General features: G+C 35.4%; 1 protein-coding gene across 2 annotated transcripts in view; it reads left to right on the plus strand.

Moving 5' to 3' along the window:
- KLHL1 (kelch like family member 1) overlaps positions 1 to 13,226 on the plus strand; it is a 237,681-nt gene that overhangs the window by 95,404 nt on the left and 129,051 nt on the right. For both annotated transcript variants that reach the window (XM_049816006.1, XM_049816007.1), the window contains one exon: positions 4,911 to 5,107. In XM_049816006.1, the coding sequence (XP_049671963.1) occupies positions 4,911 to 5,107 (197 nt within the window). The remainder of the gene's footprint in view (positions 1 to 4,910; positions 5,108 to 13,226) is intronic.

A 13,226-nucleotide genomic window follows, 5' to 3' on the forward strand; every position in this document is an offset into this window, starting at 1 on the left:
AAAATCAAGTGATTCGTCAGCACCCTCAAGTAAACACATCTTTGGGTCATACCTACTTTTGGAGTTAATTTGTATTTGGTTTAGGTTTTGTAAGATGATTAGTCTGATAATAGGAATGGGCAGATCCTAAGTTTTTTCCCAATTTAAATTACACTATCTATTTGCGTATGGGCCTACTCCCTTTTGGGGTAGTAATTGTTTGTTTATTTGAACATCTACAGCACAAAAATGAGCTGCCTTTCTGAATTTTCACTGATGCTAAATGCCAAACTGTAAGGAAATAAGCACAATCGGCTATAGAGTGCCTGTTTTCCTCACTTGCAGCTGATGAGCATGGTCTGCAGCAAATAATAGAAAATAAAGAAGAGTTTGATCAGGAGAAACCTCTGCAAAGGGAATATACTGTCTGTCATGTTTTCTTTTCTGAAAACAACTTCACCTTTATGAAAAGTGTGGGAGATGATAAAATGGAGAATTTATCTATTAAGGCACAGGTCAAAATCCAGGAATCAGCTGGAGACTAAAAGATGTTCTGCTACAGGGAAAATACTTTTCAGTGCATTCTTCAGTGGCTGTTATTCATGGATGGACATAAGAGGTGATTACTACACATTACGTCATTACCAGCAGTTCACAGTAGCAGAGAGAATGATCATCAGAATTGGACCCAAATAGTGTTTAAAGGGTGTAAGGCATTTCCAGACACTTCATCACTTGATACCTGATGATTATGATGATTCCAGTACTCTCTGGGAGCAGATGAACTCAATTCATATCAGCAAATATAAATTCAAATATATATTAATCTCATTCTAAAGTAAATGACTAAAACAGGGCAGATGAAAACTGCTCTAACACCTTATATTTCTCTCCATTGACTATAAAAGGAGATCTCACATGATTAGCTCAGGTGGCTACCTAGCAGATACCTAAGATTTGGTAAGATTAATGATAAGCAATGCCAACAAGGTCTATTATAGCAATATGAAGCATAGCACCTTTTTTATAAGATTTTTCTAGTCTTCACTGGAATTTGATGCTATTTCAAAAAAGCAATTTCTTCTTGTAACCGTAATTGTAAGCAATTAATCTACTATGCAAAATCTGAATAAATATCTGCTTTTGTTTTAAAAAATGGACATATAATAGAGATGCTGCGTTTCTACAACTGGTTAGCCTACAGAAATAATTCCATTCAGAAACTTCAATACTGCAACACAACTGATTAAGACACTTGAAATAGAAAGGTTAAAAAGATAAATACCTGATTAAAAGGATTTAGTTCTAGCCTTTCTTTCTAATTCCTTGACACTTCCCATGACTTCACTGGTGCATCCTTACTCACAGCTGTCTTAAGAATGTTGAAGAGTCTTGCTATGAATGGATAAATGTGTAATTACAAGAGAGAAAAAATTTACTGTGCCCATGAGGTAAAATGATATTACTATGTGTTACGCATATGAGTTACTTGTGCACAGATTAAGTGAGCAGTACCTACTGAGCAGTCCCGCCATATTTGTATTGATACCTCCTGGGCAATAGCTGTGGGAGGCTGATTCCTGTGACACACACTGACCTTATGAACATCATGCAAAGGTGGTCAAAGATGCAGTGATTGCCTATACACAAAATGAGTTGCAACAGTGTAGCCTAAGGAGTAAAAGAAGGAATAAAAGTAAAAGATATGATGAAAAAAAAAAAAGGAAAAAATCCCCAAACTGTCCCTTAACTTGGAAAAAAGATTTAGAAAAAGAATAAAGATATCAGGGAATTTTTATATATTATCTCTGCTTCACATTTGGTAATGAGGTAATAAAATTTATGTATTCATTATAAGAACACATCCTAAAGACAGACATTTTAATTTCTGCATAAGCAAAGCACATAAAATTTGTCACAAATAAAACAGTAATTTAGAATAACAATTAGAATCCATTAAAGTTCTTTTGATTGTTTTTTTCTCATATATTTTTTCATCCTAATTAATGTAATACAAAATGACATTTTAAGCTTTGGTTAATTTGTTTTGCTCAGACCAAAGTACTTGTGCAAGCTCCTTATTGCCTAAAATTGTGAAGGGGAAGTGAATTGAAGAAGCAGTAATATTAATTCCCCCCTTGAATATCCTATTAAACATTTTTCAGTAGATAATTGGATCTTCTAACTGTCAATATGAAACTGTCTGAGGAGTTGACATTGTATATACTGAGCCTCTTAACAGCTTTTTTTTCAAACTCTGACCATGCTGAACATTTGATATCTCAGAAGAATTTGCATAAAAATGTCATAGCACCCTTCTGAAAAAGTGAATACAGCCCTTGTGACCAAATTCATGAAGGTGTCTTGATGTTTAAAAATGACAATAAGTAAGACTTGGAAAGCATTTAGATGGATTAGATACTTATCTATCATTGAAGCTAATGCTTTGTAAAAGCAGGATCCTGGAGAGCCCTATCTTACTCCTTACCGTGTTTGTGCAGAAAAAAAAGAAAAGAAAAAAAAAAGGGGGCAGGATAAGACACTACTGAAAGAAAGAACAGTAAACTCCTCTTTAACTCAAGCTGAGTGTATTTTTCTAGCTCTTATCCTAGATATATTAAGTAGTAAATTGGTGTTTCTGAATTTAGTTAAAAATAAGTCAAGCTATAGTGTATTCATATCTCCAGATCTCCCAGAAGCCATTATATGTTTACTCCCTTGATTAATGTGTAAGGCAGACACTTGTTCAGAGTCTTCCATAAAAATTTGAAGGTTGTCCTTTAAAATGATCATGTTGGTTACACAAATATGTAATTTAGAAAACAGATCATCATTTTTATTGACTTAAACTTATTTTAATCCTACTAGTTCCCAACCACTACCCTACTAGTACTAGTTTTCCTTAAAATTAACAGAAATATCTTCAATTTGAAAATAAATAGATAGATGTGGCTTCAACTATTTCCTTTGGGTTCTTCTCCTAAGGCTACATTTAGTGATAAAAAGCTTTTACCTTTCTTCAGAAAGGGTGGTGATTCTTTCACGTCTTACATCATTCTGTAAACGCTACCTGGATCAGCTTTGTAGGGCCAGAGACTTCTTCAAGCTCATCATTGAAAAATAAATAATATATAAGAAACGCAGATTTAAAAGTCTGTTTTTCTAATTTTGTTTCCATCAGCACATTTCTCAGTCCATCTACTTTTCACAGCTGTTTTGCAGATTTTTTTTTCTTCCTTTTGGTACTGGGATGATCAGTTTTTATTTGAAAACAACTATCTTTTGATAGCTTCCACATGACACAGCGGAACTATATTCTAGATAACAAATAGTGTGTTGAGCAAGTCGTTACCTGCAAGCATGCAGCAAATGTGGGAGTGACATTGATAAATATATGGGTCAGCCAAGAATCAGCTGCTGATCGTGCTTTCTGACCACACTGCATAAACGTGTGGTGGACAGAAATGATCAGAAAAAGTCTTAATGCGACATTAATCGAAGCATAAAAATAAGCAGAGGAAAACCCCTGATATTACGCTGTGTACTTGATTTGATGCTCTAACCTTTGCAAAAGGATGTATTATAACTATAATCCAGTAAAATATAACTTCCCGGTTTCCATCCTATATTAAAAGCTCCAGATATAGTGAAAGGAGAGAAGGTCAGATCTTCAGTGTCATAGTTATTGTATTTTGGGTTTGGCATTGCAATATAAAGCAGCTTTTCTTTTCAATGGCATTCTGTGAAGTTGAGGATTTTAGAACTCCTCTGTGCCATGTGATAGAACTATTAAGATTTGTAGATTTCTCTTTATGTGACAACAAATATAAAATTTGCGTGGGGAAAAGAGTGAGTTTATCTAACTGTTGAACTATATTACTTTGAACAGAAAGATCAATATACACTTAATCCTCTTACAGTTTGAAATTATCTTTCCAAGCACAGCAAATTAAAATCAGAAGTGTTAGTTTCTTACAATTTGTATTATATTTACACATTTTAATTTCCTATTCTTTTCCTCGGTTCTCCAAGACATCCTTGTGATATTTAATTTATAGTTTCTTAAGTTATTAATGTACAAGATTTGTAAGAGATACTAATGTAAAAAAAAAAAATCATTTAAAAATGAAGGTGGGGGGAGCATGATGACAAGAATGACGGTTATTTCTTACTAAAAGAAATAATGTTTTAAGCTTATTTTATTCTATCTTGTATCAGTCTGCCAGATAAAGATAATGACTTGTGAAATTACAAAATTAAGTGCAATATAAGTATTAATTAAAGATAAATATTATGCATCCAGATATGTTCTTTTAGCTAATAATACAGTCTTTTAGAAGAACTATGTGCTGAGAGGCCTCCCATATGTTACTCTGATATAGTTAATCACAAAGTCACATTACAAATAAGCAATATGAAGTTTGAAGATTTTAAGCCCTATTTTGAAGATATTTTTATGGGTTTAGTTATACTATGTTAGGCAGTTATTTAATTCTTTGCAGGGAGGTAAATGGCTGTGAGTTTTGCTCTGTACCACTGAAGATAATGCAGATTTTATCAGCAATTTCAATGAAAAAAACCCCCAAAACCCCACAGCCTGGTTGTTATCCAGAGACTTACTCAGATTTTAGTCTCATTTTAGAAACAAAACCATCATTCCCAAGTCTCCTCTTCCTTTCCATACTTTACAGTCTCTCTTTGTATCCCTATTATATAGTTGAATTAACAGTAGTTTAAAAAGAAATGTTTCTAATACTGTAATGTTCAGGTCACTGAGGTGTCCAGTCAGAGAGACTAATCCTCCTTCTATTCACTTTTTCTGTAGAGTTACGTATATAGACCTAAGGTCATTTATAAAAGATCTTTTGATACTGCATGTTTTGTAAACACCAAATAAAGAAGTTTGCATGTGTTATCAATCCTTTTTTTAGGCTGCCTGGAATTGAAAGAAGACACCATTGAAAATCTTCTAGCAGCTGCCTGCCTCCTCCAGCTTCCACAAGTAGTAGAGGTTTGCTGCCATTTTCTAATGAAGCTTTTGCACCCATCCAACTGTTTGGGAATACGAGCATTTGCTGATGCGCAAGGATGCACAGAGCTTATGAAGGTGGCTCACAACTACACCATGGTAAGGCAGTTTCAGAATATCTAAATTATGATCTTGTGAATCCTCTGTATCTTCTGTAAGTAAAAATATCTTGTTAGTTTTGGGCTTGAAATTGTTCTGTATGTGTATGGAACTTTATTACATAAGTGGCCCTGTTGAAACCATAGGAATGGTAATTCCTCTCAACTTCAATGAAGTTATGAAAATAGGCATGCTATGATGAATGCACTGTCTGCTGAGTCAGAACAGTATATGCCTTAACTAGATGCATGTTCACATACAGGTGATAAAAGTAAAAGGTATCTGTAAGTCTTTAGAATACTTTTTAATCATGGTTCCTTTTTCGTTAGCTTTAGGGAAGCTTTGTAATTGTCATTGGTATTGGGTTTGTGTGGCAAGTTTTTGGTAGCAGAGGGGGCTACTGGGACGGCTCCTGTAAGAAACTGCTCAAAGATTCCCCGCCTCCAAGTTGGATCCGCCTCTGGCCAAGGCTGAGCCCATCAGCAACGGTGGTAGCACCTCTGGGAGAACAGATTTAAGAAGGGAGGAAAAAAGTTGCTGCGCAACAGCAACTGCAGCTGGAGAGAGGACTGAGAATATGTGAGAGAAACGACCCTGCAGACACCCAGGTCAGTGAACAAGGAAGGGGAGGAGGTGCTCCAGGTGCCAGAGCAGAGATTCCCCTGCAGCCTGTGGGGAAGACCATGGTGAGGCAGGCTCTCCCCCTGCAGTCCAGGGAGGACCCCACGCTGGACCAGGAGGTGCCCGAAAGAGGCTGTGACCCTGTGGGAAGCCCGCACTGGAGCAGGCTTATGGCAGGACCTGCGGCCCTGTGGAGAGGGGAGCCCACGCTGGAGCAGGTTTGGTGTCAGGACTTGTGACCCCATGGGGGACCCACGCTGGAGCAGTGTGTGCCTGAAGGACTGCAGCCCGTGGAAGGGACCCACGCTGGAGGAGTTCTTGGAGGACTGTTTCCCATGGGAGGGACCCCACACTGGAGCAGGGGAAGAGTGAGGAGTCCTCCCCCTGAGGAGGAAGGAGTGGCAGAGGCAAATGTGACGAACAGACCATAACACCCATTCCCTGTACCCCTGTGCCCCTGGCAGAGAGGAGGTGGAGAATTCAGGAGTGAAGTTGTGTGTGGGAAGAAGGGAGGGGTTGGGGGAAGGTGTTTTAAGATTTGGTTCTATTTCTCATTACCCTAGTCTGGTTTAATTGGCAATAAATTAAGTTAATTTTCCCCAAGTTGAGTTTGTTTTGCCCATGACAGTAATTGGTTGAGTGATCTCTCTCTGTCCTTATCTCAACCCAGCAGCCTGTTGTTGTATTTTCTCTCCCCCATCCCACTGGGTGGGGGAAATGAGTGAGCAGCTGTGTGGTGCTTAGTTGCTGGCTGGGGTTAAACCACGACATCGTTGTTCTGCATGGTGTCCCAGTTTCAGCTGGGATAGAGCTAATTTTCTTTCTAGTAGTTGGTATAGTGTTATGTTTTGGGTTCAGTATGAGAAGAATGTTGGTAACACACTGATGTTTTCAGTTGTTGCTAAGTAGTGCGTAGACCAAGTCAAGGATTTTTCAGCTTCTGATGCCCAGCCAGCAAGAAGGCTGGAGGGGCACAAGAAGTTGGGAGGGGACACAGACAGGGCAGCTGACCCCAACTGGCCAAAGGGGTATTCCATACCATGTGGCGTCATGCCCAGTATATAAAGTGGGGGGATTTGACCAGGAGGGGCTGATTGCTGCTCAGGAACTAACTGGGCATTGGTTGGTGAGTGGTGAGCAATTGCATTGTGCATCGCTTGTTTTTTATATTCCAATTCTTTTATTATTAGTATTGTCATCTTATTATGATTTTTATTATTATTATCATTATCATCATTGTAATTATTTTCTTTCTTCTCTGTCCTATTAAACTGTCTTTATGTTGACTCATGAGTTTTACTTTTTTTTTTTTTTTATTCTCTTCCCCATCCCACCAGGTGGGGGGTAGTGAGCGAGCAGCTGCATGGTACTTAGTTGCTGTCTGGGGTTAAACCATGACACACAGAAACAATAATAAGAGAAGTTTTGTGTTGGTTTTTTTTTGTCAAGAATTATCCTATCCTTTTATTCATCTGTGAATTAGATTAGGGCAGAAAGTTGAAGACAAAAAGAATTTTATCTGACAATATTTAAAATTTTTCTAGTTACACCTGACAGAACAGGTATGGTATTAATATTAAAAATTAATCAGAATCAATGCAGCAAAAATATGCTACTTATTCAGAAACTAAATCATATCAGTAGCCATTTGATTCTTCATTGTTTGACAAAATTAAAAACATCTGGCTGATGAAATTAAACTTACATAAAGAGTAGATTACATATCATATCTAAGAAATAATGGTCCCTTAAGGTCTATAGTGAAATTATTATTGAAGTAATAGAGCAGGTTTCAATGAATCTGCTTTGCTTGTCCAGAAGTTATGTCCTTATTTTATTTATTCTTTTCTGTAATTAATACCATGTTGTAATTCACAGGTTTAACTGTGTTTTTCTTACCACTACAGCTCAGGTAGTTATACCCATTTTACACTTATGGAGCTAGTTCTGTGACTGGTTTTAATTTTCTCTGTATTTAGACATGTAAAATGTAGTTTTCCTGGTCCAAGCTAATCAGTTTAACATTCATCTGTCAGTGGAGAGAAATAATCTGTCAGAGTTCATCTAATCTACCTTGAAATGAGATTGCAGTAGAAATGAATAGGTATGGGTTGAAAAAATTGAACCTTTTTATTAATATGTTTTTTAGATTTATGTATTACTTTTGTATTTTCACTTTTTTTGAATGAAAAGCAATAGAATGAACAATGAAAAAAATTTTAAAACCCTAATAAAGAAAACCTTTGATTTAAAATAAAATAATCTCATGATTCTTTGAACAATTTATTGAAATATTTTTGCGGTGAATGAAGTTACTCATTATAGTACATTTGAAGACTTGTGACTGATACATATCTGATGTATCACAACGTTCACAAAGATCTGTGCCCATTTCTAAGATATTAGGTATATTATGTAATTGATTATTGTTTTTAATGGTCAGGTCTACAATCTGAATTATGTATAATGGGAAAATCACCAACAAAAGATGGTAGATCTAAAAGGAAGTCAGTTGTAATTAATAAGCAAGCTGTGATGTAACTATAATTATATTTGCAAGCATGCATGATAGTCACACATTCTCTTTGCTGGAAAAACAAATAATCACATCTATTCAGTTATGCAATTACAATATTTTTTTCTGTACGTGATTGAAGTTTAATCCTAAAAGTTAAGCTTCGTAGTACATGATATTTTCATAGGCATTGTGTTACTGCATTTAGGTGTGAGGCAGCTCGCATATATTTGCTTTACTGTTCTGTGTTAAAGGGTGTGGATGACCAGTTGTGACTGGGGGAAGGGTGCCTTATTGCCTGTCTTGACTACAACAATCTCTGTCAGAGCGACTCTGCATAAGAGAAAAGTGATTATTTCTTCTGCATGCATGCATAACTGGGAAAAACTTCTACAGTGCAAGGAAGGTACCCTGCAGAGTGTGACAGAGGAACAGCAGAGAGACCTTGTAATGTGAAGAAAGGGTAGGAAAGTGACGAGCAGAGCAAAAAGCAGATGAGATGCGTAGTCTCCAAAGTGACAGAAAGCATTATTTTTTCCTTCAGACTCCAGGGGAAGAGTATGGACTGCGATGACAGCAAACATAAAGTAGGGCAAGGGGGAGTTTGTTAACAAACTCCTCCTGTCTTATGCAGAGGATTTGAGGGGAAGCCCACTTTAAAAAAAGAATGGGAAAATCCTTGTTTTTAAAAATATCTCATGCTTTCAAGAGAACTTCAAGGCCCTTTCTTTAAAGCTTTTCAGGGTGCTTTCTTTAAGAGTTTCAAGTGATGTATCTCAAATTCTGGCTTTCTGAATCTTCTTCCAAGGTGTCATGGCAAAAGCTTGTTTGTTGTGAATAGGAAATAATAGTACTCCCTTAACTCTGGCATATTGTGTGGTCGTTTGCTAGTAAAAATTTACCATTCTTTGAAAGCTATAGAAAATAAATAGCTTAAGCAGTTTCTGATATGTAGTCAGAATAATGGATTAGTGAATGCAGCTTTCACAGTTTGTGTGTTTCTCCATAAAAATGTGAAACGTGAAACAGGTGAAGTGAATTTTCCTTAGCTTATTGGCTTAAATATTTACTTATATTATTTATCATATAAATAGTGGAATTGTTAGAAAATTAACCTCTCTGATATATGAAAAGCACTTACTGGGAGAAAACTTGGGGGAGAAGCTTTGACAGTGTTTGAGAGGAGTCTGATGGCTTTTGAAGAGTGAAATAATATTATGATTTCTTTCTACACTTTTTCAAATCTTTAGAAGTACTGAGTTTTTTTCTGGATATTTCGCACTATAGCGCCAGAGTATTTTAATAATATATCAATTCAGTAAATAGGGAATTGTAGCTGATTATCTGAATAGCCAGTTCTAGAATGCTAATCGTCATAACATTTTGTTAATAGAGGGCAAATAACAATGCTAAATGGAGTAGAAACAGATGTCCCCAAAGTAAAGAAAAAGTGAGATGGAGTAGAAACAGATGTCCCCAAAGGAAAGAAAAAGATAGGGTAATGACTGAAATTATAAGCCTTTCATCTTGTTCTTTGAATCTACAAAAATATCTACATCAAGCACAAGGAATTCTTTTTGACCACATTGTATGTGTCTTACACATTGTAGCCAAAAATTGTCAAAACAAAAAATAATAATTTTTATTATACCAACCATAATGCTATAGAGAAATAAAGCTAGGCCTGACCAGAAATAATAGTGCTGTACCATAAAGTTCTTTGAGGTAAAGAAAATCAAAGAAACAATAATTCTACACTGATTGTGGGAATGGGCAGCAAGACAAAGTTTTTCAAATAATCTTGCAAAATCAGATTTATAGACATGGCATATGCTATAGAATGTGTAATAATTTTGAGATAATGACTCAAGTTAAATCACATCTTTGAATAATTCTGCTTTTTAGTTAACTGCATAGGTGAAAATAAATATTAATTGATTCCTAATAAATAAATAAAAATTCTCTGTAGCCCTTAGTTGAGGTACTCATTTAAAGTGCTGGAACCTTAGGATAACTCTGACTGCATTGTACCTGGCAAATGTCTTACAGCTTTCCTCCACCAATTAGTTTTAATTAGAAAGTCATTCACAGTTGTCTTCACAATAGCATTTTAATGAAAATCAATGTATTTTCATAAAAATGGTTTGCTTCATTGAATCTCCATAAATGTTTTAATCTTCGTTTTTCAAAAGAAATTTCCTTGCCTAGTGTCTGACATGATATTTTAGAAGTTCTAAATTAAACTGTTGTTCATTAAAAATAGTTAATAAATTATATATCTATATTTAAGATCAGCTTGCTTTGTGCTTTCACATAATGTGTTATGAGGGCAAGACATCTGAGCTTGGAAATTTCTTTCTATTGAAGAAGAAATAGCTGCTGAAGAGCAGACCACTGAGTTTAAGAATCCTGTTGACTTCAGGAGATACGTCATTTCCAACATGTGTTTTCTGTCACATTAAATAACTTCAATTTCTCTCAACCATGAAATCTGTGGAAGCCATGAATACAATTTTTTATTTGCAAAGTTGACACACGTATGTCCAGACTTAATTCAAATGTGACAAACTTTTTTTCAAAATGCAGTCATTGCTGAGCATGGAGAAAGCTTCTAATGGAAGTAAAATTCATTAATTGTACAGTCATATATCCCTTTCCATGAGCAGAGGTATAATATCCCTGGTATTTACTGAGATATTTAGTCTTCGGTATCAAATCTCTAATTGTTCTTTTGAAACGTAAAATCTTAAGTGAGGAAAAGAAAATGTGTGCATGGAGGAGGGGAGGTAGTGAGGAAATGAAGATAAGAAAAGTAGTGAAGGAAAACCAGAGAACATTTGAAAAATATTTAGAAAATAAACTTGCCAAATAGCAAGTTATGAGGTTGGTGGGGGAAAAGAGGAAGGTAGACTTTATAAAAAGTTAGTGAACAATGAAAGTTGGAGATTGCTGTTTGCATTCCCTGTACTTTTTATCAATGAAACTTGGATTGCAACATTTTAAATTAAAGCATTAGAAGCAAGAAGTTAAAAATAAGAGCAAAACTGCAGTTCATTGGTTTATTTTTTTTAGACACATCAGATTTAATGTAGGTTGTTTTATTTCTGAAGTATGAAATTGCCCTGCCAGTGTTTTATGGTGTGATTTTATTTTTTTTAATGAATCTGCTAATTTAAATGGCATCACAAATATTCATGTTTGTATTGATTAAAGACTTCTGTACTTCTTAATTACAATCTGAGTTTTTACTCAGCTTTTACTTAGCTTGTCAATTTCTGTAAATTTTCAACCTGCAAAGCCATATGTCTGATAACTTTAAATTCCTAATTTATTGTCAGAGTTATATGATAGTACAGTAAAATACATGTGATGACTTATTAAGAAAACAAAAGCAGCAAAATGGAACATATTAATAAGCTAAAGCAAATGCATTCTTCTAACAAGGATTTTTAATGACAGTTCTTTATTCTTCTAGTTATTGGGGGTTTCATATGTAGGGAAGCTAACCTCTAAAGTCAGCAATTTATCAGCTTGTCATACTTGTCGTGGTGTATGTTCTTATCTGTCTTTTTATAAAACAGAATAAAGTCTAATTCGAAATTGTGATGGCAAACGTGTTGGGATGCAATTCTTTTTAGAATATATGACTTTTTATAATATACTTTATTTTGAATCATTATATGTTTATTGCTGAAAGTTTTTAATAGACCATGCTAGTTTAATGAACTCTGTGCCCTTGATGTGCCATTAGCCCTTCTCGTAACAACTGCTTTTCTACATTAGTAAATACTGAGAGAGGTAAAGTATGTTATATTTGTCCTTAAAAAGATAATTGCCGTTTGGTTTTAAAGCATGGGAAATTCTTAAAAACTTTCTTTGTACTTGGTAAGGTTTTGAATACAACTGTAGTTTGCTTTCTCTCTTCCAGTAAAGAACATGGTTCTGCTTGTGTTATGATGTACAGATAATCCTTACAGAACTTTAGTGTGTGACATTCCAAGTTGTGCTACCAGTTTCTTCATCTCAGTATCATGCCATTTGACTGAAGCCCAATTGATTCAAATGGAAAAGTGAAATACCTTATAGATAAAACTATTTAATCTGTCAGTGCTTTACCTCTCAGGAAACTTCACTTGAACCTCAGTGATCACTGCATCTTGAAACTGGAGTTTGATTATTGAGATGATAGAGCTTGTTCCACATTACTGTTTCACCATATTCCAAGATGAATTGCTAAACATAGACTTGGAAAATCTTCAAATTACTTTGATGCACTGAGTAGGAGGATGGCTATAAGTAAAATCTCCATGACCAGAAGAATGTGTATGAATAAAGTGATTGATGTGACTGTAACCAAGTCAAAATGTAGCAATATAAAGGACCCTGACATACGTTACAGTTCCAAGCCTGGGAGATGCAGAATGTTTGTAAGTGCCTTTGAATGAAGTGGTAGAAGGTGTTTAGTCTCTCACAGGTGCAGTTCTGTGCTTCACACTGCAAGGGTTGTTAGTCCCAGCACAGCAAAACATTATTCAAACTTAATTATAAGCACATAAGTAATCTCAGTGACATGTACTGACTCTATATAGACCCTTTAACTTACTGAAAATTCTGATTGTACTGCAAATGGAGCAACCGTTTCATTTATGTGAAGCATGTGCCTTGTGCAAATTTTTTAACGATCTTTTATGGTCAAGAGCTTCAGTGATCATGTTATTAGTTATGTTTATTATCTAAGCCACAGAATTTCACAGTTAAAACTTGGTGGGATGGAGTGGGGAAGGAGTGATATGTAAAACCTTTCCTATCCAGATCCATTTGCAACAGCTCATCCTGAAGCATATTGAGATATTGTAACAATACTCCATATTCAAATTAAGAAAAATATTATTGAGATATTGGTAGATGGTGATGACAGTCATTAATGAGTTGTGGCTGTACATTCAAACATCAGTGGATTATTTCAGTGTTAATATGGCTTTA

This window comes from Accipiter gentilis, chromosome 13 (assembly GCF_929443795.1).
Source record: "Accipiter gentilis chromosome 13, bAccGen1.1, whole genome shotgun sequence".
In the NCBI taxonomy this organism is placed as follows: domain Eukaryota; kingdom Metazoa; phylum Chordata; class Aves; order Accipitriformes; family Accipitridae; genus Astur; species Astur gentilis.